General features: G+C 48.2%; 1 protein-coding gene across 10 annotated transcripts in view; it reads left to right on the forward strand.

The window, feature by feature from the left end:
* Positions 1-24007, forward strand: part of Zfp64 (ZFP64 zinc finger protein) — a 63580-nt gene that overhangs the window by 17204 nt on the left and 22369 nt on the right. For 5 of the 10 annotated variants that reach the window (XM_027423311.2, XM_027423312.2, XM_027423318.2 and 2 more), the window contains 2 exons: positions 4236-4487; positions 13660-15253. The exons of 1 other annotated variant lie outside the window; for it this stretch is intronic. In XM_027423311.2, coding sequence (XP_027279112.1) covers positions 4236-4487; positions 13660-14936 — 1529 coding nt within the window. In that variant the 3' untranslated portion in view covers positions 14937-15253. Of the gene's footprint in view, positions 1-4235; positions 4488-13659; positions 15254-24007 lie in introns of those variants that run through there. 4 more of the 10 variants (XM_027423315.2, XM_035446192.1, XM_027423316.2 and 1 more) reach the window with 2 other exon arrangements.

A 24007-nucleotide genomic window follows, 5' to 3' on the forward strand; every position in this document is an offset into this window, starting at 1 on the left:
TTTGATCTGCAGCCATTGACTGCACAGTTGCAGGGCCCTGTAGATACACAGCTTGTGTGTGGTTACGTTTTCCAGATGTTTTGAGTAGAGAAAGAGTTGCTGCTGGGCAGCTTTAGAGGAAGTCTGAGCTCAAGGTTCCGGGTCAAGTGGCACAGGGGTGTAGATTCAAAAGGGAAGCATGCAGAAGCAAGGGAGTGAGGAGGGGCCCTCTCATATTTCATCTGCTGTGACCCATGAGTGGCCCTGGGGTCACCATCCTGTCCACTAGACCTCACACTGCCAGGTCACGTGGATTTATTCTAAGTGCCCAAATATTAACTGTCATAAGCAAACAGTGACTCTCCCCATATGGGCTCCATGGGTTAAGGTTTCTGTCAAATAAATTGCACTCATTATCCATGACAATTGGGAAAACTTACAGGCGGTGAATTACCAATACGTAACCAGATAAGATTAGGGTATTTTTATTCGGAATATGCCTTACTTACAGAGTACCTAGCCAGCCGGCAGGAAATGTAGTAAGCAGTGCCAGCGATGGAGCAGGGAAAAAGAACTACCATGTGCCTCCCGTAACTCTTAAAACCTCTCCCACGTCATGCTGACACCACCTTTACCATGCCCTGGTGGGGGTGGTCGGGCACACTGTAGCCAGCCCGTAGGAGGCATAGTTACAGTGTCCCCCTACAAAAACTAGGTCAGAGTATAAACAAAAGTATATTGGTTATTTATTGTTGTTGTGAAATGTCCAGCCAATACGGAAAGAAGGAAGGAAGGATGGATGGACGGATTTGTTTTGGCTCATGGCTTGAGGGTACAGGCCATGGTGACAGGATCCGGAGGCCGCTGGTCCCACGGCATCCACAGCCAGGAAGCAGAGAGATGAGCACCGATGCTCAGCTCACTTTCTCCTTATGTAGTTCAGGACTGCAGCCCAGGGATGGTGCTATGCCTGTTCAGTTAAACTTCTCTACAGACACCCTCACAGACATGGTCAGAGGGGTCTCCTAGGTCTCTCCTAAGTTGACAGTGAGGATGAACTGTCACATGGATCTTAGATCCATTCCTTAAAGCACAGCAGGGTGACCTGAGGGTGTCCTTACTGGCCACTTTAAAGGAAGGTGGTTGGGGTTAGTGTCAGGGACCTCATGTGGTCCCTGCCCAGCAGAGCTATTGAAAGCCAGCCTCTGCACCACCAATAGGCAGTATCCCTGGTACAGAATGACAATCCAATGGGCACAGGCAACACCAGGCAGCAGACAATTTGACTGCTAACAATTTCGGTAAAATGATTTTATTTTTGCAATGTTGAGGGTCAAGCCCTGGGCCTTCAAGTACTCTACCAACTGAGTTACATCTCCAGGTCAACAAAATGATCGTCTTTAAGAAATCTACAGAAGTATTTTTTAAGACTTAATTTATTATTATATATATAGTGTTCTGCCTGCATGAATGCCTGCAGGCCAGAAGAGGGCACCAGATTATAGATGGTTGTGAGCCACCATGTGGTTGCCAGGAACTGAACTCAGGACCTCTGGAAGAGCAACCAGTGCTCTTAACCACTGGGCCATCTCATCAGATGTGTTCTTAAATGCCAGACCTTCCTCTGACATGATGGGGGTCAGCTTTGACACACTGTGTCAGCACGGGGCTCTGTACATGCTTGATCTACAGAGTATAAAGTGAAAATCTCACTAGTATGGTGACCCACAACTGTAATCCCAACATTTAGGAGACAGAGGCAGGCAGATCGCTGTGGATTCAGGACCATCCTGGCTTACATACTGAGTTTCAGGACAGCCAGGGCTATGTAAAGAGATCCTGTCTAAAAATCAAAAAAGACAAAAACTAAAGGCAGGGTAAGAGTGAAAATCCCTAATTATTACACCTCACTTCCTAATATACCTCAGAGTCACCAGCCTGTATAGTCCATGCTACAATAATCTGAATTTTTTGCATGCAGATATAAAGCTTAAGACAGACTCATAATTTTTTTTTTTTTTTTTTGAGACAGGATCTCACTATGTAGCAGCTCTCACTGTCCTAAAACTGACTATATAGACCAGGCTGACCTCATAGTAGCAGACCCCTGCCTGCCTCTGCCTCCCAAAAGCTGCCCAACTCCAGATATTCAATCTTATCTCTTATTAAGCAAATATGGTATTCTTGTTTCCATTTAATGTTGTATGTCTTTATTATTTTTAAACTTTATTTGGGGCGTGTGTGTATGTGTGCACACATGCACACCGCTATGTCCCTGTGAAGGTCAGAGGTCAGCTATCATAGTCTGTTTCATCTTCCCACATGTGGGTCCCGGGAATTAAACTTAGGTCATCAGACTTGATGGCAGATGCCTTTAACCCTTAGAGCCATCTCAGCGTTACAGTCTTTGTGCAGCCGTGTGTGTGTGTGTGTGTGTGTGTGTGTGTGTGTGTGTGTGTGTGCTTCTTTTCCTGGTCAGCTGGGGAATTGATTCAGTAATTTATTGTCCATCTATAAAGTAGCATCGCTCACCCTTAGCTGTTTAATGATGTGGAAATGACAGCAATGACAGGGAGCGGTGTGCAGAGTCTGCTAGAGAAGCAAGAGAGACCTGGATCCCAGTCCCCGCTCTGTAAGGAGGAGGAAATAAAATAATCCCCAGACAGGGCATTCAAAGAGTGAGGTATCTACCAACGTGAGGGACCCAGGACATGGCTCACATGGCAGAGCACTCCTGCCTGACGTGCACAGAGTTCTGGGTTCCATCCTCAGAGTGGCATCAGTGGGACGAGGCGGTGCATGCTTGCATTCCCAATGCCCTGCAGGTAGAGGCAGAAGTTCAGGGTCATGTTTGGCTTCTTAGCAAGTTCAAAGCCACTCTGGGATGCATGAGACTCTGTCTCAAAAGAAAAATAAAAAAAGACAGTAACTAGCAGAGTTTTTTATATTGAAGGAAAAATATACACATATACAATAATTAATTAATTAATTAAAAAGAGGTGAGACTGTAGCCTGGTTATATATAGAACACTTGCCTAGCAATCCCAAGACCCTGGTTTATCCTCAGAATACCACACACGCACACACACACGCACGCACGCACGCACGCACACACGCACACGCACGCACGCACGCACACCACTCTCCTGGTGAGGTGGCTCATGCTGACAAGCCTGAAGAAGTTATAAATGAGTTCAGTTCCCAAGACCCACAAGGTAGAGGGAGAGAACCAACCTGTGCAAGTTGCCCTCTGGCCTCACACGCCATGGCACACACATGCCCACACAGAGAAATAACACACACGCACTTAATAAATAGGGACACTAGGGCCCAAAGTGAGCAGTTGCTCACATGGTGACAAATGTCGTCGCCGGTCCGGTAGGATTAGACTGCTCTAGCAGAGAGACCTAAACGGCCTCTAGGCCAAGACAAGGAAGCGGCAGTGGAGAAGACGGCCCCTCTGGCCCAAGGCCGTAATAAAAGAATGGATGGAAGGGATGACTCTTCATGTTACATTAATGTCCTTCAGAGCGCCTGTGTCCATAGTGTGAAATAATACTTTAATGTTGGAAAGATTTAAATATCAAAAAAAGCAGTAAAAGAAAATGTGACAAGTCAGGTGTGGTGGCACACATCTTTAACCCCAGCTCATGAGAAGCAAAGGCAGGCGGATCTCTGAGTTCAAGGCCAGCCTTGGTCTACAGAGCAAGTCCAGGTCAGCCAGGGCTACCAGGTGAGGACCTGTCTCAAAAAAAAAAAAAAAAAAAAAAAAAAAACCCACAGTGATCAATATTAATAAGGTGATTGAAGTCCGGTGGATGAGTATTCAGCCCTGAGCACAGCATTTGTTACCAGGCTCAGGGGGACATTGAGTAAAGGGAGCAGAAGTAGCCAGAAGGTAAGCAGAGAGGCTACAACATTCTGATTTTAAAGCCTGGCATAGTGAGGCATGCCTCTAATACCAGCTCTCAGAAATCAGAGGCGGGGGAAGTTCAAGGCCAGCCTGGGCTGCAAGAATCCCTGTCCCGAAACAACAAAATATTATTTATAGTTGCCGTGTACTTTTAGTTAGTAATATTCACCTTAGGAAAAAAGAAAATTCTAACAAGCAACGCAGCTGAACCACCCCTCCACCCCAAACCCCAGGTTTCTAAACCACCCCCGAGGCCTGCGGGTGGGTCCTCTCGGCAGGTGTCAGGAGTAAACGTTACCTTCTCAATCTTGTTTCCCGCCGCGGCTTGCGTGTGCACCCAAAGGTGACAAACCCCACAAGTGCGAGGTTTGCGGGAAGTGCTTCAGCCGGAAGGACAAGCTGAAGACGCACATGCGCTGTCACACGGGCGTCAAGCCCTACAAGTGTAAGACGTGCGACTACGCGGCGGCCGACAGCAGCAGCCTCAACAAGCACCTGCGCATCCACTCGGACGAGCGGCCCTTCAAGTGCCAGATCTGCCCCTACGCCAGCCGCAACTCCAGCCAGCTCACCGTGCACCTGCGCTCGCACACGGGTAAGCCGCACTGTGCTGCCTCTCATCCCACCGCTGGCACCTGCCAGCCCGAGGGCAGAGGGGAAAGCGAGGAGCTGGGGTGTGGCTGGTGGGTAGAGCACTTGCCCTGCATACGAAGGGCTGTGTCCCCGGCATGGCTTAACCCGCCTGGAGGTACATACCTGTAACCCCAGCGCCCAAGAGGTGGGGGCAAGGAGGACCAGTCTGGCCAGTCTGGGCTATATGAAGCCTGGTATCTTAACTGATTTTGGTACATTGTTTTTAATTCATGGTCTGGAGGTGTGCCTGCCTAGACGGTTCAAAGTCCTGGTTTCCATCCCCAGGACCGCATGAACCAGGTGAGGCAAACCTGTAATTTCAATACTGGAGAGGTGGAGGCAGGAAGATTAGGAGTTCAAATAAATCATCCTTGACCACTTACAGGACTCAAGGCCAATCTGGGCTGTAGAGGACCCTGTTTCCAAAAGCTAAATTTTTTTAAAAAGCAGTACTGTTGTTGTCGTTATTATCATGTTTCATTCTGGCTGGGGGTGTGGCTCCTGTGGTAGAGTACTTAGCTAACCTGTGGGAAACCCTGGGTTCCGTCCCCAGCTCCACATAAACCAGCCACGGTGGCAAAAACCCGTTACCTCAGCACCCAAGAGGTGGAGGCAGGGGGCTCGGGGAGTTCAAGGTCATCTTTGGCTGCATACAGAGTACAGGGCTAGCCTGGGCTACATGATACCCTGTCTCAAACAGTTTTAAAGGAGCTGGTGTAGTCAACCATCCTTTTGTTTGCCTTTTCCTCTTCATATACGTGAAAGGGCCTGTCCCAGTGACACTGGAGCAGTTGTCAAGCAGTTGGTCACCTTCTGTGTGTGTTTATGTAACTGTATGTGCTCGGGGCTGGGGGACTGTAGTCTGTGAAATAGATAACAAACGATGCCGTTTTAATAATCGCTACAGTCAGTTCAGTCATTTTTACGTGATGCACTGATGTGTTTGGAATAGAGCACCTTGATCAGAAAGCACACAGCACGGGCTGGGGTATGGCTCTGTGATGACACTTGCCTGTCAGGTGAGAGGCCCTGGGCTGTATCCTCGGTGCTGTAAAACATTCACACACAGAAAAGACCCCAGAGCGGGTCACTGGGATTGTGTAACAGTGTTTCTTTTGGTGTGTCTGTCAGCAAGCTAGTGATACATGGTGCTTCCTAACAACCATCATCACCCTGTGGGGACGGTGTATTGCAACAATTACTACTCACATGCTTCCGGTTGGCAGGTGTTGCTGTTGGCTCAGCTTAACCCCGTGTGTGAGGAGGCGTGTGTGAGGAGGCGTCTGCCTACCTCTGCTAGGAAGCTGCTGAATGTGGGTTTGGCGGCTGTGCACTGGTCTCTGCGGTGACCAGGCTGTGTACCCCATCCATCTCTGACCCTCCTCTCAGGCCTGTGGGCTTCCCCAGGCTTGACCTTGTCATGAACACCTCAGAGAACCAGGCAGGCAAGCCCAGTGTGGAAGCCCACTGAAGCCTCTGATTCCGTGTGTCCACAAACAGCACTTTGGCACCTACAGCAAGTCACGGGTTGGATCTGGAGTCAGGGATGGAATTGAGCTCACCCATGGGACAGGCCACCGCCAGATTACATGGCAAAGGCCAGGGACAGGAGAGGGATGAAGATTTAGGACCATTCATACGTACAGTCGCAGACAGACGACCTTTGTCCCCATCATCAGGTTCATCTCTGACTTTCACACCGTCTCCAGGACCCCCATAAATCATCTCACCCAACCATAGGATCAGACCAAGAGACGGGGATCGAGTGAGTCCCCTGGGGTCAGAAAGATAGAAGTCTGATTGTGACATGCTGGAGCCCCAACATTGACAGCAATCCTGTTCTTGGGAATGGAGAGGAGGAGAGCCCTATCTGTGATGGTCCCCACCACGCTGATCTTTCTTGGCATGCTCCCCCAGGTCCCTTGTTCAGGAACGAGGGACACTTTTTGGTTGGAGAGGGTAGTGTCTAGCTCTGGCTCATAACTCTGCCCCCTTGGGACATCCTTTCCATTTACATGGAGGACCACTTCTGAAGACTTGGGAGGGACTGTCGCTCCTACTTGCTGTCCGCAGAAGCTGGTGTTCGGGTACACGTGCATGAGAAGGCTGAAAAGGAGCTTTTTCTGTTTTGTTTTAAGGTAGACTGGTGACCCTTTTGCTACTGGGTCTGCCTTTAAAGCTTTGGAGTTTCCTGAATTGGGAATGGTGTTACACACCTTTAGTCCCAGCACTCAGGAGGCAGAGGCAAGTGGATCGCTGGGTTCAAGGACAGCCTGGTCTACAGAGTGAGTTCCAGGATGGCCAGGGCTACACAGAGAAACCCTATACCAAAGAAAGGGGAAAACTTTTTGCGTTTCCTGTATATTTGTATGATTTAAACTAGTGGGGGGGGTGCATCCTGCCTCTCTCTAGACTCAGTTTTAGACATTTCTTTCTCTGACATTCAGAGGGAGCTGGGGAGGCCTCCTAGCACTAGTGTAATTCCTTTGGCTGTTTGGACAGACTCTTACATTAGAGTTTCCCTTTCTCATTTAGTCTTCATTTAGAGGTTATTCCTTGGACATGATCTGGGTCCCCGTGCTTTTGTCTACTTTTAAAAAGATAGTTGGAGGGATGCTAGAGAGATAGCTCAGCAGTTAAGAGAACTGGCTGCTCTTCCAGACGACCCGGGTTCAATTCCCAGCACCCACATGGCAGCTCACAACTCTCTGTAACTCCAAGATCTGATACCCTCACACAGACATACAGACAAAATACCAATGCACATAAAATAAAAATAATAAATTCTAGGAAGCTAGCTGGAGAGATGACCCAGTGGCTAAGGGTGCTTGCTGCTCTCCTAGCACACACTTCAGGCAGCTTCAGGAGACTCATAGCCCTTGTCTGGACACAGACACACACATACACGTATGCCCACAGAAACACGTGCACAGAAGTAAAAACTTCAGCATCCTGTTTTATGTGGAAACAAGGTTTCACCGTGTGGATCCACGTGCGTCTACCTCCCAAGTGCTGGGATTAAAGGCGTGTGCCGCCATGCCTGACTAAAGTAAAATTTTTAAAAACTAGTACGAGAGGACTCCCAAGGAAGCCCGCGACAGACTACGTCTGGAAGAGCATTGTCTTTCCCTCCAAGCTGTGCTTGGGCTCTTTCGTGAGCTTCTCTTCTGGTACCAATCATAGCACCCTCCAAGCCCAAGCTGCCTGGGCATCTGTTTGCCAGTGTTCAGATTGACTGAATCAGTTTAGATGTTTGCTGTTAAGTGTGAGTTACCATTTTTGTGGCTTGATTCCCAAACCCATGCTGAAGATTTTGGTTCTGTACTCTAACAGTCTCTCATTTCCAGGTCACTAATAACCTCCCCTCCCCAAAACCTCTCTACATGCAGCAGCAGCCTCTGTCACAGGCTAAGGATCGGCTGAGGTTCCGGTAGGTAACTCTCTGTCCTCCACTGGGCTTTTAAGTCTGAGAGGCTGCTGGCTGTGACAAGAAGTCACTGTGCCCTGGGGTGGAGTGATCTACCTGTGCACCACACGTCTGCAGACATTCTCCTGGGACCAGCGGACTAGCCAGGAGCAACACATCTCATGATGTGTGAGCAAGACACTCCCGGAGACAGAGTCATTCCAGAGTGCCTGTCGGGACTTGTTTTCTGTAGCCCAGCACTCAGAAGGTAGAGGCAGGAGGGTCACTAGTTCAGGGTCATCCTCAGCTACATAACTAGTTTGAGGCCCTCCTGGGCTACTTGAGCGCCTATCACAGCAACCCACTACCAAACAAGCAAACAAAAAAACAACAGATAACCTTTGTGTCAAGTCTAGCCAAATCCAGTGACCTCTGAGCCCGATGGAGATAACAGCACATCACCTGCCCTTGTCCCTAGAGCTTGTGTAATTTCAGAGTCAGGGGCTACAAAGAGGAACGGGAGGTGGCGGATTCGGGGATATCTGTGTGACCTACTGCAGCAAAGTCACGATATATAACTGGTGCCCAGCCTGCTGCCTGGCGTCTGCTCTGTTTTCATCTCCATTTCTTCAAGCTGGTTCTTCTGGGCCTGGCGGCTCACACCCAAAAACCCAGCACCCAGCTAAGGCAGGAGGATCAAGAGTACATAGCCTGGGCTAAGGAGATGGTGGCTCAGTAGATTAACTACTTGTTGTGCTAAGGACATAATACCCCATGGGTAAAGATGGTGGCCTGCCTGTAATTTCCTGTACTTGGGAGGAGAAGGGGAGAATCCCTGGGGGGTGGGAGTGGGGAATCCCTGGGGCAAGCTGACTAGCCAGACTAACTAAATAGGCAGCCTTCAAGTTCATCTGGAAACCCTAACCCTCAGTAAATAAAGCAGAGAGTGGTGGAGGAAGATGCTGACGTCAACCTCTGGCCTCCATCCACACGCATGCTCACACATAGGAATACACACAAGAAAAATAAAATGAACCATGTACAAAAAGAAGATGAAACTAAGGAGTTCAGGGCTACATTGGAGCTACCTAATCTCACACACCACCATCAGAAGTCCACTTGGGCTTCTGGGATTGAAATGTGTGCCAGTTACGTGCCATCTCCACAGAGTGTTCCTTTTGTTTTCTATCTGCTTGTGATACTTGAACAACTTTAGGTTACTGCGGTCTGATGCTCTGTGCCCCAGATCATTTCAGTTACAACTGAAGTTAGCAAGCGCTGTCGGTTTAAATACAGCCGTGGCGAGTCCACTCTGCAACCCTGCTCTGTGGGGGCGGAGGGTATAGTCATTGCCTACTGAAGAGCTTACAACAGGGCTTTGACCAGTACACTCCATTTAAGAAGTAAGTTTAGAGCCGAGCAGTGGTGGCGCACACCTTTAATCCCAGCACTTGGGAAGCAGAAGCAGGGGGATCTCTGTGCGTTTGAGACCAGCCTGGTCTACAGAGCGAGTTCCAGGACAGCCAAGGTTACACAGAGAGACCCTGTCTCATAAAAAAGAAATTTAGGGCTAGAGAGATGGCTCAATGGGTAAAAGTGCTTGCTGCCTGATGACATGAGCTCAGTCCTCAGGACCCACGTGGTGACAGGAGAGACTGGCTCCCACAAGTTTCCTCTGTGCACTACACCCATGCGCACGCGTGCACACACACACACACACACACACACACACACACATGAAATCACTCAATCAGTAAATAAATAATTAATGTGGTTTTAAAGTACCCAGATGTAATAAAAAGGAAGTTGAGAAATACTTTCGGGGATCAGGGTGATGGCTCAGCTGTTAAGAGCACCTACTGCCCTTGCAGAGGGAGTGGGTTTGGTCCCCAGCTTGCATTTGCTGACTCATCACCATGTAACTCCAGTCCCAGGCATCTGGATCCTGCATCTGGCCTCTGTGGGCACTGTACACATGTGGTACACAAACATACATGCAGACAAGCACCTATACACACAAAATAGTCAAATAATTTAAAAAATTTGTGACTAAAAAATATTTGTGTTGGGGCACAGTGGTGTACGCTTGTAATCCCAGCACTTGCGGAGGGTGAAAACAGGAATTCAAGATTACCTTCATCTACACAGATAAGGAGTTAGAGGCTGGCCTGGGCTACAAGATGCCCTGTCTCAAAAAATCTTAATCTCTAGAAAAGTGTTGTTAGCTCTGCAACCTAGCTATGAAATTTGGTAGTGGGCTGGGGTTTTTTTTCCTGTATTTCGTCACTAATGGGGTTGATGAAGATAATGCAGAAGGAAATATCTGCTGTTTCACTTTGAGCAAATGCTACGAGCTTGTCGCCCAGGGAACTCACGGCGGCGGGGGGGGGGGGGGGGGGGGGTTCAAAGCAATCAATGCGGATGGGTGAAAGTACCTTTTGTGAATACCTGTCTAGAAACTGCTGTAGTTCCGAGACCCGCCGCTAGGTGGCTATGTAATTCCTTTTATGGCTCACGTGGCTTGCTCAGATTCTTTCAGTGGTTTTAATAGCCGTCTCAATGTAATTGGTTTCTTCTGCATTCCTATTGTTTTTATTTTAGTTTGTTTGCGCATTTGAAGCTTCCAGTAGAAGAGTTTACAAACTGCCGCAAGAGGGCGACAATGTTTGAAGGCTGGGGAGATGGTTCGATCTGTGCTCACCACACAAGCATGAGGACCTGAGTTCGAATCCTAGAACTCATGTAAAAAGCTGGCCATCATGGCAGACACTTGAAATCCTGGCACTGGATGCAGAGTCAGGGGGATTCCAAAGGCTCACTGGCAGCTAGCTAGCCTAGCTTACTTGTTGGACCCCAGGCCAATGAGAGACTCTGTCTTTAAAAAAAAAAAGTAGGGTCTGGTGGTGGTGGTTCACCCTTTTAATCCCAGCGCTTGGGAGACAGAGGCAGGTGGATCTCCAAGTTCAAGGCCAGTCTGGTCTACATACAGATCGAGTTCCAGGACAGGCAGGGCTTCACAGAGAGACCCTGCCTGGAAAAAAACAAAAACTCAAAAGTAGACAGCTCCTGAGGAACAGTGCTTGAGGTTGGTCTCTGGTGTCCACATACACCCACGCACACTACATTTTTTATTAATTAAAAAGGCTACCTAGGAAATACCTTGGGCTTTAAGGGCCTAGTAGCTGCTGACACAGCAACTCAACTATGCATGGTTTTCATTTTCCTTCTGCTGCTGTGATTAACTTTATGACCTAAGGAAACTTGAGAGAAGGAAGGGCTTACACTTCCCAGGTCACAGCCCATCACTGAGGAAAGTCAGGGCAGGATCTGAAGCAGAAATCACGAGCAACTGCTGCTGACTGGCTCACCCATCTCTGCTAGCTTGCTTACACAGTTCAGGTTCACCTGCCTAGGGATGGTGACACCAGCAGTGAGCTGGGCCCTCCCACATCAATTCTCAATCAAGAGAGTTCCTCACAGGCATGGCAGTTCTTCAGGTGAGGTTCTCGGGTGACTCTGGGTTGTGTAGAGTGGACAGTAAAAGCTAAGCAGGAAAATAGCCTTGAGAAAGTAACCAGGTTTAAACAGCCATGTTGCCCTAGCATGGCTGAGGCCTGGGTTCAGTCTTTGGCCCAGGAGGAGAATGGCCCTGATCTAATAAGCTTTATTTATGAAGCCACCAGGAGCCAGGGTTTAGGCCACAGGCTGGAACTTCCCACTTCTGTCTGATCTGGGAGTTAGCTTGCCTAATGTTAATGGTAATCAACCATGTGAAGTATTTGTTGTTTATTCAGGCATCTTGGTGTTCTGGAATTGTGTTACACTGATGCCTGCAGCCTCTGCTTAAATGCATGGGGCAGAAAGTGAAGCATGATTGCAGTGTTCAGAGAGCACACCCTGAGAAAGTGAGCATGGGTCACATGTACTACTCACTGCCTAGCGTTGGAGTCAGCCTGGCTTGGAGTCAAGCCCTGCTGCGTGCTGCTTGGTGACCGTGAATGATCTGTGCCGTCTCAGGACCCCACTCATTGTCCGGTAGTGCTCAGAGCAGAGTCAGCAATGCTCCAACCTTGTAGGGGTGTTGCCAGCAAGGACAAGACCGCCCTGTAGTGTGTCTTGGCGTGGTTCCTCCCATCTTGAGCCAACCTGGAATGCTGAGCTGCAGTTAGCTCACTTGCTTACACAGTCGTCCTGCTGCGGAAGTGCCTCAGGTGATAGGAGCTCAGCTCCTAGATGTCCCATGAAAGTGTCTGCTGTGGTACATAGTTGTGATCCCAGCATTGGCTTGGCAGAGACAGGTGGATCCATCCCCAGGGCTCGGGGGCCAACCTGGCCCAGTTTGTGAGCTCCAGGCCAGTGAGAGACCCTGTCTCAAAGGAGGGTGGACAGCATTCCTGAGGGTGACAGCCACGGTGGCCTTAGACCTACACACACACACACACACACACACACACACACAGGAGTGCACATGATAACACACTACTCTGGAGAGCAAGCCGCCTGCACCAATGTGGCCCTGACATCCATCAAGTAAACGATTTAGGGGCATCACATCCGCTTAGATGTTTGCAATTTCACTCTCCCCAATCATCTTTCAGCAATACAAACTTTAAAAAAAAAAGAAGAAGAAGAAGAAAATCAAGCAGCTGGATTCTGTAACTTCTTCCCAAGTAGAGAACACGACTGAGGGGAAAAATAAACACGTGTCTATTAATAAAAATTTCCAGGGTGGGTTATGGGAGGCAGAAGGGAGCAGGAGGAGAGGTAGGAGGAAGGGACTGTGGTTGGTATGTAAGATGAATTTTAAACATTTTTAAATAAAAAGAAATAATTTAAAAAAGAAATATAAGAGAGATTAAAAAAAAGACATTTGCCACCAAAAAAAAAAAAAAAAGACAATCTATAAGAACTCTCCTCAGTTATCCATCACATGGGGTGGGGGACGTGCGGTCATGAATTCGGCCTGGTGCTGACCTGTGGAAATGTGTTACTAAGTCTGTGATGACACTCAGTTCAATCAAAATCCAGAAGGATGCAAAGCCATGCAACCGTCAGCTTCTAAGCAGGCTGTGAAAAGGGGCTGGAAAGACGGCTCAGCAGTTAACAGCACTGGCTGCTCTCCCAGAGGACCTGGGTTCAATCCCCAGCACGCCCACCAGGCAGCTCACAGAAGATCCAGATCTCTCTTCTGGCCTCCACAGACACCTGCATTGGTGCACAAATACCCACACAAACACAAGTGTGTAAAATTAGAAATGAAACCATCTTTTTAAAACAGTTATAAGGAAGCCAGGTATAATGGTGCATGCCTTTAATCCCAGCACTAGGGATTAAACTAGGTGGATCTCTGTGAGTTAGGGGCCAGCCTGGTCTACATAGTGAGTTCAAGGACAGCCAGGATTACATAGACCCTGTCTCCTCATAAAAAAAAAAAAAAAAAAAAAACCTGTAAGGAGTAGATTTGCAGGTCCTATTCAGGACATTTAAACGGCTCCTTTCAACTTTCCTCCCCTCCTTTTCCCCCTTCTGGGTTCCTAGGTGGGGCTGTGATGGCTCAGGTTTGGGTACGGAAGAGAATCACAAGGGCTGCTGGGAGCTGTGGTGAGGAGGGGTCCAGCCTCCTACCTTGCTATAGGCCATTTTCTGGTGTGTGCTTCGGGAGTATCTTTGTTGATCCTTGTCGTTGTTAACCTGCCCGTTCTTATGGAAACTCACCTTGTGTTGACAGGGGACGCCCCCTTCCAGTGCTGGCTCTGTAGCGCCAAGTTCAAAATCAGCTCGGACTTGAAAAGGCACATGCGCGTGCACTCGGGGGAGAAGCCTTTCAAGTGCGAGTTCTGCAACGTCCGCTGCACCATGAAGGGGAACCTCAAGTCGCACATCCGCATCAAGCACAGCGGGAATAACTTCAAGTGTCCGCACTGCGACTTCGTGGGTGACAGCAAGTCAGCCCTGCGGAAGCACAGCCGCCTGCACCAGTCGGAGCACCCGGAGAAGTGCCCCGAGTGCAGCTACTCGTGCTCCAGCAAGGCCGCGCTGCGCGTGCACGAGCGCATCCACTGCACCGAGCGCCCGTTCAAGTGCAACTACTGCAGCTTCGACACCAAGCAACCCAGCAACCTGAGCAAGCACATGAAGAAGTTCCACGCGGACATGCTCAAGACCCAGGCCCCGGAAAGGAAGGACACCAGCAGGCAGAGCAGCCGGCAGGTCACCAAGCTGGATGCCAAGAAGACGTTCCACTGTGACAGCTGTGACGCCTCATTCATGCGGGAGGACTCGCTCCGCAGCCACAAGAGGCAGCACAATGAGTACCACGAGGGTAAGAACCCGGATGTGACCGTCGTGCAGCTACACCTTGACCCCGGCAAGCAGCCGGCTGCGCCCCTCACCGTGGGACATCTCCAGGTACCGCTCCAGTCCAGCCAGGTGTCTCAGTTCAGCGAGGGGAGGGTCAAGATCATCGTGGGGCATCAGGTACCTCAGACTAACACCATCGTCCAGGCGGCCGCAGCCGCCGTCAACATTGTGCCCCCGACCCTGGTAGCCCAGGCCCCGGAGGAGCTCCCGGGGAACGGCCGGCTGCAGATCCTACGCCAGGTCAGTCTAATCGCGCCCCCTCAGCCCTCCGGGTGTCCTGTCGAGGCAGGTGCCCTGAGTCAGCCAACTGTTCTTCTGACCACCCATGACCAGACGGCGGGGGCCACCCTGCAGCAGACCCTGATCCCCACCACCCCAGCTGGGACCCAGGAAGGCACAGCAAACCAGACATTCATTGCTAGTTCGGGCATCACGTGTTCGGACTTGGAAGGCCTTAACGCTCTGATTCAGGAGGGAGCTGCAGAAGTGACAGTGGTGAGCGATGGGGACCAGAGCATCGCGGTGGCCACCACAGCATCCCCCATATTCTCCTCTCAACAAGAACTGCCCAAGCAGACTTTCTCCATCATCCATGGGGCCGCACACCCTGCCCTGCTCTGCCCGGCTGACTCCATACCAGATTAGTGACATTCTGACGTGGGAGGGGTGACAGACAAGAGGACTGCAAGAGGGATGCACAAGAGGTCCCTGGTCCCTCATAATAAATCATATTTTATATGGTTTATGTAATTTTTTTTAGTAGGGAAACAACGTGGAGACCATGGTAATTCCTCCTTCAAGCAGTCCATTGTCTTAAAGGTTACTACGGCTGATTCCAGCAGGAGTTGGATTCACCGCATTAGGGACTGGATGCATTTGTTTGTTTACAGTTTTGTTTTCCATGTTCCAGATTTGATTTTCCAACTGGAATAAAGGTGTTTGGGTTTGGGGTGTCCATTGCATTTGGTTTGTATAGTAGATGGTATTCTTAACTTTGCTGGAGCCCCTTTCCTGAATCACACACACACACACACACACACACAAAGAGAGAGAGAGAGAGAGAGAGAGAGAGAGAGAGAGAGAGAGAGAGAGAGAGAGAACCTGAAATACTTATGCACTATATAGATCCCAATCTGTCCCTTCATAGATCCAAATCTATGCTGGACCATTTTCTAATAAGACTGTTGGAGATTGGGATCCAAGTGGAACACTGCCCTAATACTTGATTAAAATATACTGATAGTGGTATTTTGTTACTGTTCAAGATATGATTAGAGAGGGTAAAAAAGGTTGTGAAGTTTATTTATTTATTTTGGTTTTTCGAGTCAGGGATTCTCTGTGGCTTTGGAGCCTGCCCTGGCACTCGCTTTTGTAGATCAGGCTGGCCTCAAACTCACAGAGATCCGCCTGCCCCTACCTCCTGGGTGCTGGGATTAAAGGCGTGTGCCACCACTGTCTGGCTAAAGTTTATTTTGTAAAGATTGTGTGTGTGTGTGTGTGTGTGTGTGTGTGTGTGTGTGTGTGTGTGTGTAGGTACCCACAGAGGCCAGAAAGGGCATCAAATCCCTCCAGAGCTGGAGTTACCAGTGATTATAAACTGGTTTGGGTTCTGAGATACAAACTTGGGTCCTCTGTAAGAACAGTGCACACACTCTTAACTTCAAAACCACTCCCCAGCCCTGTGAACTGTTCTGTAATTCAAGGAACAGCGTGGGGCTTGGGGTCTTCTCATAAATATTTCTTCATTCACAGCCATGCCTAAGACATTTGGTATCTAAAGTGACCCAAACTTCTTTGTCTTTATTTTTGTTTTTGAGACAAGGTCTCACTCTAGTTCAGGCTGGTCTTCAAGACCCAGAAGGATTAGCCTTCTGCCTCCTGGGATTACATGCTTCCACAGGTGGCTCCCCCACATAGTAGAGACTTCAGACCTCGTGATGGTTCTGGCATTTCTGTTTAGATGTAAACAGGGTGTAGGATCCTAGTAAGGTTTGCCAGGGGTTTCTAAGATGTGGTCTTTTAAATGTCCATCTCTGGGCAGGTTCTAGATGAGAAGCCTTGTTGGGAGAAGCATGAGCCACACTGAAGAGAAATTCAAACTTCCCTTTTGAATTGAAATGACATTTGGTCATTAGGTGGCACCAAAGAGCAAGTGTTGGAATGTTTCTGGGTTCCAGCGTCTGTCCCGATTGACAGATGAGGACGGTCAGGCACTATTTAAAAAAAAAACAAAAAAAAACAAAAAACAAAAAACGTACTTTAGGACCCGTCTATGGTGGCGCACACCTTTAACTCTAGAATTCAAGAGGCAAAGGCAGGCAGACCTCTGTGAGTTCAAGGCCAGCCTGGTCTACAGAGCAAGTTCCAGGACAGCCAGGACTATACAGAGAAACCCTGTCTCAAAACAACCCGCCCTCCCCAAAGAAAGGCATTTCAGAATTTGTAGGACTGCTTATAATCACATCTCTTCCAGAACTGCCATACCTTCTTCCTTCAGTGACATGAATTTATTTCATAAAAGTGGTTGTGCAATCATCTCACTCTTATATGAAGAGATGCTTTGTTTGGGGTAATAAACTGAAGAAATACAAAACGGTGGTGTTTAAAACCTTCCATTTGTGGGCTGAGTCAATAGTGTGCTTGCCTAACACGCAGGAAGATCTGGGCTGCATCTCAGTGGTCTGGAATTAAAGGCAGGAGGGTCAGAAGTTCAAGGTTAACCTCACACAGCAAATTGAAGGCCAAGTAGGGGAGGGGGGAGTGCAGGGACACACCCTGAAATGACCAGCTCAATTCCACCAGAGAGCCCTGCCTTAGAGCTGGGTTTGTCTCCTTCCTTTGTTTTCTTGGGTCCTTAGTAGATCAGCACAATTCTTAGTACGTCTGGGTCTCTGCTCTTGGACAGAAATTCTCTATTTTATTGTTCTTACTTAAAAAAAAAGATTTATTTATTATGTATACAGTGTTCTGCCTGATGTGTGTCTGTGTGCCAGTAGAGAGCACCAGGTCTCACTACAGGTGGTTCTGAGCCACCATGTGGGTAATGGGAATTGAACTCTGCACCTCTGGAAGAGCAGCCAATGCTCTTAACTGTTGAACTGCCAGTCCTCTTAACTACCTCACCATCTCTCCAGCCCCTGAAATTCTGGTTTCATATGAGCAATAATAATGACTTACTCTCCCAGCACTCAGGAGGCAGAGGCAGGCGGGTCTCTGTGAGTTCGAGGCCAGCCTGGTCTCCAGAGCAAGTGCCAGGATAGGCTCCAAAGCTACACAGAGAAACCCTGTCTCAAAAGAAAAAAAAAATGAATTACTCATTCTAATGTATGTAAAATACAGGAAACCCCCCAGCATACAAGGTCAGAAATCCATTGGCCTGCTCCCCTCAGATTCATACCTGTAAACTTAATGTCCTAATGTCCTTCTCCTAATGTCCAGCTACCTTGCTGATTGTTTTAAGGAGTTGTTTGGAGGAAATGAGATCCAAGAGCTAAAGCTATGTTCCCTGGTTTTTGAGTAGTTCAAACTTGGGAAGGGGTGTTTTGGTTCTGCTCTGTTAATGGTTTGGGTCTGAGAACGTGACCTAGAAAGTATGTAAGTGCAGGAGCTTCCCATGTGTCACATCACCCAGTGCTGGTCTGAGGACAATTTGTAGGCATCACCTCTCTCCCTCCAACTTAGGGGAGAATCCTACTCAAGTTATTAAGCTTAGCAGCAAGTGCCTTAACCTCCCAAGCCATCTTGCCAGCTCTGGTTTTATTTTTGTTTGGGTTTTATTGGTTTTTCTTCTTAAATATTTAGTCACTTTTATTTTACGTGAATGTGCCTTGACTGTGTGCACATCTGTGCACTGTGTGCAAGCAGTGTCTGTGGAGGCCAGAAGAGGGCGCTGGCTACCCTGGAGCTGGAGCTGGAGCTGTTGTGTGTGTGAGCCACCGTGTGATGTTGGGAACTAAACTGAGAACAATAAGAGCTCTCAGCCACTGAGCAATCTCTCCAGCCCCCAAGTCTGACTTCTTTACCATGGGTTTCCAGTGTACCTGGCACAGTGTATATGCCCACTGAAGTCAGTATGGCTCGCCACAATCAATTTTCTATTTTACAGCAGTCACTGTATTATTGTGTAAGTAAAGGAGGGGGATTGATGGTCCATAGCAAGAATGGGAACTAATGTTCTGAATTACTCTCTGTTGGTCCCTTCCACACATTTTCTCCTAATTAAAATAGTTTTAGTCAGGCAGTGGTGGCGCACGCCTTTAATCCCAGCACTCAGGTGGCAGAGGCAGGCGGATCTACAGAGTGAGTTCTGGGACAGCCAGGGCTACACAGAAATCCTGTCTCGGAAAACAAACAAAACCAAAACCGTATGTGTTTGTTTTGCCTGCCTGTGTGTTTGTGCACCGTGTGCATGCCGTGCCCATGGAGGCCAGAAGAGGACTCCCACCGTGTGGGTGCTGGGAACTGAACATGGATCCTCTGGAAGAGAAGCCAGGGCTTTAGCCACCAAGCCAACTCTCTAGCCAGACACATTTCCTCTTAACATTTGGGGGGGGAAAAACATTTTACCAATAATAATAATAATATAAATAAATAAATAAATAAATAAAAGGTAAAACATTTTACAGATGAAGAACCTGGGGCTCAGGAAGGTCAAGGGAGAGCCAGGGGCATAGTTCAGTGGTAGAGTCCTTGCCTAGAATGTGCAAGGTCCTCGTTTCAATCCCCAGGATCTCACGAACAAAGGGAGCCAAATTCAGGAAATAGAAATACACAATGAGCTTCTGTAAGTGGTGACTTTGCATCCTCAAAGACTTGACGAGGGAGCCATCAGCCATCGTTCCTCTGCCTTTGCTATTATTCATCATGTTCCCTCAGGCCAGGAGTGATTAGGTCACCTTCTCAAACCAGGTGAGTAGCCTGCCTCTATTCAACAGGGCACCAGTAGTCTGTTTAGGTACAATAATAAAATGTCATTGACTTACCCCGATTACAAACAACAGAAAATCTTTTCTTACAACCCTAGAGACCAGGCAGTGCGAGCTGAGGCCCCATGGCAGATAGATGTCAGCATGTGGGAAAGCTTGTTTTCTCACAGCCACAACTTCCAGCTTCCTCCTCACCGGTGTTTCTGAATTCTCTTATTTATTGCAAATGATATTTTTATTTACTCCTTGAAAATTCCATGCACTTATACAATGTGCATTGAGCATACCCATCGCCCATGGGGTCTCCTTAGGTCTCTAATCCATCCAGTACCCCCACACACACACCTCCTCATGACCTAATCACATCCTTCTCAGCCCATGACTTTGAACGAAAGCAATCATTCCTCCCGCAGCAGACAGGACAGAGGAAGAGAGGACAGGTTAATCACGTCAAGTTGACCACACAAAGCCCCTCATACCTGCTCTCCCTTTTCCCCTTGTCAGCTAAGACTGTGACTCTCTAGTCTCTTAAAGGCTGTGCTGTATGGGAGGAGGGGTGTGTGTCTCTTTATTTTTGAGACAGGGTCTCAGGTAGCCCTGGTTGGCTTTGGGTTCTCTATGTGGCCAAGAATAGCCTTGATCTCACAGTCCCCTCTGCCTCCCCCTCCTGAGTGCTGAGATCACAGCTGTGAGGCACCTGTGCATTGGGTGCTGGGTGTGGAATGCAGGGCTTTGTGTACGCTGGGCAAGCGCTCTACCAGCTGAGCACCAGCCCCAGCCGGGGCAGTCACTTTTTTAACATTCGTTCTTTATTATTATGTGGGAGTGTGGGGCACATGAAGCCCCAGTGTGCACATGGAGGTCAGAGTACACCTTTGTGGGGTTTGTTCTCTCCTTCCACTGAGGGTCTTCTGAGGATTGAGTCAGGCGTGGGTGGGGCTAAAGACTTTTACAAAGCCCCTAAGTACCTGGGAGGCCTCCCAAATAGTTTCTTTTCCATTTAAAATAGTGTGTGGATGAGAATGTGACACTCTGGGGACCTTGCTAAAAAGCAGATCCTGATCTCTGTGCTTCCCATGTTTGAGTCACCGGGAAGCTGGTTCAGGGCAAAGTCAGGGTATGGACCAAGAAGCCTGTGCAGCAATGCACATACCTGCATTGCTCATAATTAGCAGGCCGGAGAGCGCCCTTTGGCAGGACAAGGCGCACAGTGTGGTATGTTCACACACTGGATTATGGGGGGAATGAAAACAGACTCGGCTGCCTGTGGCAACATGTTGAGTCACACGCTACCAGATTCCAGAGAAGGAAAAACACTCGACGAAAGGGGCGAGACTGCGCAGCTTATCGTTTAGGTGATGAAACTTGTAAGTAAAGCTTCCAAAAAAAAAAGTCAGAGGTATTGGAAGAGGCTGGCAAAGAGGGAGAAGCTGATGGGTTTGCCGAATCCAAGAATGTGCCACACCTTGAGGAGGGAGGGAATCTCAAATGTGGTTTGGGTTTTGTTGTTCTTTATTTGGAGGCTGGGGTTGCCCTGAAATGGTTATCCTTTTTATATGTAAGCCAAATTTTATTCTTTAATTTTTTAAAAAAAATTTAAAGCCTGAAGAGATGGCTCTTCCGGAGGAGCTGAGTTCAGTTCCCAGCACCCATAGAGTGCTGCTCCCTGCAGTCTGAGGCCCTCTAGTGGCCTCCAGGGAACCTGCATTTGTGTGCACATACCCCCGAACAGACATAGAGACGTATACACACAATTGAAATAAATTTTTTAAAACATTTTCTGTGTGTAGATGTTCTGCCTGTCATGTGTTTGTGTGCCACATTCATTCAGGGCGTGTGGAGGACAGATGAGGGCATCAGGTTCCCTACAAGTGGAGTCACAGACAGGTGTGAGCTGCCATGTGGGTGCTGGGAACTGAACCCAGGTCCTCTGGAAGAACAGCCAGTGTTCTTAACTGCTGAGCCATCTCTCCAGCCACCTGTACCTTTAAAAAAAATCTTTTTAAAAACTTAAAAGATTGTGAAAAGATTTATACCAATATGTCAGTCACTCAACCACAACTTCATTGTGCTTTTTTTTCCCCGTTCTCATTCCCAGGGATAAGTCACAGGTCACCACTCAGTCCTCTCTTTCATTTCAAAGTGTCTCCAAATGTGTGTGCAAAGTCTGTGTTATGCTCCATATACTGTTGTGTGTTTGTGTGCACACGCACATCTACACAATGGTCTCACTCACAGGCTTCCTGTCCTTTGGATGTCTGTACATCCTGAAGCGTTTTCCACATCTGTGAGCACAGAAACGCATCATTTTTGTGTTCTCCTCGATGTGTATGGGTTGAAGCTGGTATGAAAATATGGGAATCTGCAGCTCGGCAGAGCCCTGTCACTCTGTGCCTGTTTGCTTCAAGTGCATTTCCATGGAAAACGGTGTCTTGTCTAGTTAAGTGGGCCTGAGTTACAGCTGAGTGCTAGCTGTAACTGATGGATAAGTGTAACACCCACCCTGTCATTATGAATAATTAGTAACATGTAGATCGCTGTCACTGCCTCTGTAGCAGTCATCATCTGTGCTCCCTCCGTGCTACGCCTGCTCATCACAGTCACCCTGCACTGTCATTTCATTCATGAGAAATGGGAAACAAATGTCAGCTCTCAAAGATCACACGAGAGCTAGGGAGATGGCTCAGTGGTCGGAGTGTCTGTCCTGCAAGCGTGAGGGCCTGAGTTTGAATCCCCAGCACCCACATAAAAAGCTGGTACCAACATTGGGGGTGTGACAGATTGATCCTGAGAGCTCACTGGCCAAAGGAGGAGGGATTTTCTGTTTGTTTGTAGTTTTTGTTTTTGTTTTTAGCTTATTGAAAGGCCCTGTTTGTTTGTTGTTTGTTTGTGGGTTTTGTTTGTTTTTAGCTTATTGAGAGACCCTTTCTCAAGACAAGAAAGCCAAGGGCGATAAAGGAAGACACTGGACATCCTGTCCTGGCTCCATGTGCTCCTGAGTGGGCATGTATGTGCACTCACACACTAATATATGTGCAATACACACACACACACACACACACACACACACACACACACAACCAGGAGAGTCTTCTCAGAAGTCAGAGGTCTGCTGTTTATCTCTTGACAAGAATACTTGAGTCTTGAAAAGCCATAGGCTCTCATCATTACACTTCTTCAGCCAGATGAGCATTGCAGTGAAAATGGCTTGACTTTCTCTGTGAAGCAAGTGACTGACTGCCTGACTGCCTTTGAAGAGGAAGGTGATAGGTCATCTGTCCAAAATGCAATGAGGAAGTAACTCCAGCAGCCTCAGGAGTGTGAAAAAGCAGGCTTGGCCACGCCCCCGTGGGAAGTTGCTGTTAGAAAGGAGGGACTGTATGGACACCCCCTCCTGCATATGGGAACTCAGTGGCAGACTTCTCCCATCTGCTTAGGTGTCATCTCAAAACCTTCAGGGGTCGAAGTGACTTCCTCTTCAGTTGAATTTGCAAAAGCCCCTGATTATCAGGAAGGATCAATTCATCGGCGCTGGGGGCCAGGGAGATGGCTAAGTGGGGAAGAATGCTAACCACACAAGCAGAAGGACCTGAGCTCAGATCCAAGCATCTGTGTGAAAATGAGCATGGTCCATGGACAAACCTGTAACTCGAGCAGCTGGGAGAGGGGAACAGAGACGGGTGGACTGCCTGGCCTTGCTACCTGCCGCCCTAGCTTCGGGTTCAGTGACAGCCCAGAGTCAAGTAAATAAAGCAGACTGTGACAGAGCAGGACACCTGATGTCCTCCTCTGGCCTCTGGACATATATGCACCTGGTCACACATGTGCAGAAGCACAAAACACATACATACCTACACGCTCAAAGATTATCACCTAGAATTAAGCAAACAAAACAAAAAAAAAAAAAAAACAGGGGAAAGGTAACAACAGTGGCTCCTGAGCACAGGCCTTGCGGTTTGTTTTCCACAATTTTTAGTAACGATCCTTGAAATCGAGTCATTAAAACTTGGTAATAAACTCAGTAATAAAATACAGTAATAAATGTAGGACTAGAACTTTGGCCAGATGTCAAGCAGGCTTAAAACCCCAGCACTGAGACTAAGGCAGGAGGATGGCTGCATGTAGGAGACCCTGTCAGAAAGAGAAGAGAGGAGAGAAGGCAGGCAGGCAGGCAGACTGGCTAGAACTTTAAATAACTACCTTGTACAATTGTATAACATCCTTTCAAAATAAAACTGAACGCTGGATATGGTGGCACAGGCCTTTAAATTTTTTATTTATTAATTTTATTTGATGTGTATGGGCATGTCACCTGCTCCACAATCCCAGTACCCAAGGAGGCCAGGAGATGTCATCAGATTCTCTGGAATTGGGGCCACAGGGGGTTGTGAGCCCTCAGTGGGTGCTGGGAATCGAACTCAGGTCCTCTGGAAAAGTGGCCAGTGCTCTTAAGTGCTGATCCATCTCTCCAGTCCAGATGCACCCAGTATTCCCTATGCATGCCTAAGTGGACTGGCCACTGGGAAACGAAAGGGAACTTTAATCTTGGCCCTCAGGAGGCAGAGACAGACAAATCTCGATGAGTTCAAAGAGAGCCTGATGTGGGTTGTGAGGTCCAGACCAGCCAGGGCTACACAGTGAGGCTCTGTCTCAATAAAATGAATAATAACCAGTTCTTGCCCTTTTATTAGTGGAAAATATAATTTCCATTTTATTCTTTCTTGGAATCATATGTGCAGGGAAAATACAAATTCCAATGGTGTTTTGTTTTTGGCTTTTTGTGACAAGGTT

This window comes from Cricetulus griseus, chromosome 6 (genome assembly GCF_003668045.3).
Source record: "Cricetulus griseus strain 17A/GY chromosome 6, alternate assembly CriGri-PICRH-1.0, whole genome shotgun sequence".
NCBI classification, from domain to species: Eukaryota; Metazoa; Chordata; class Mammalia; order Rodentia; family Cricetidae; genus Cricetulus; species Cricetulus griseus.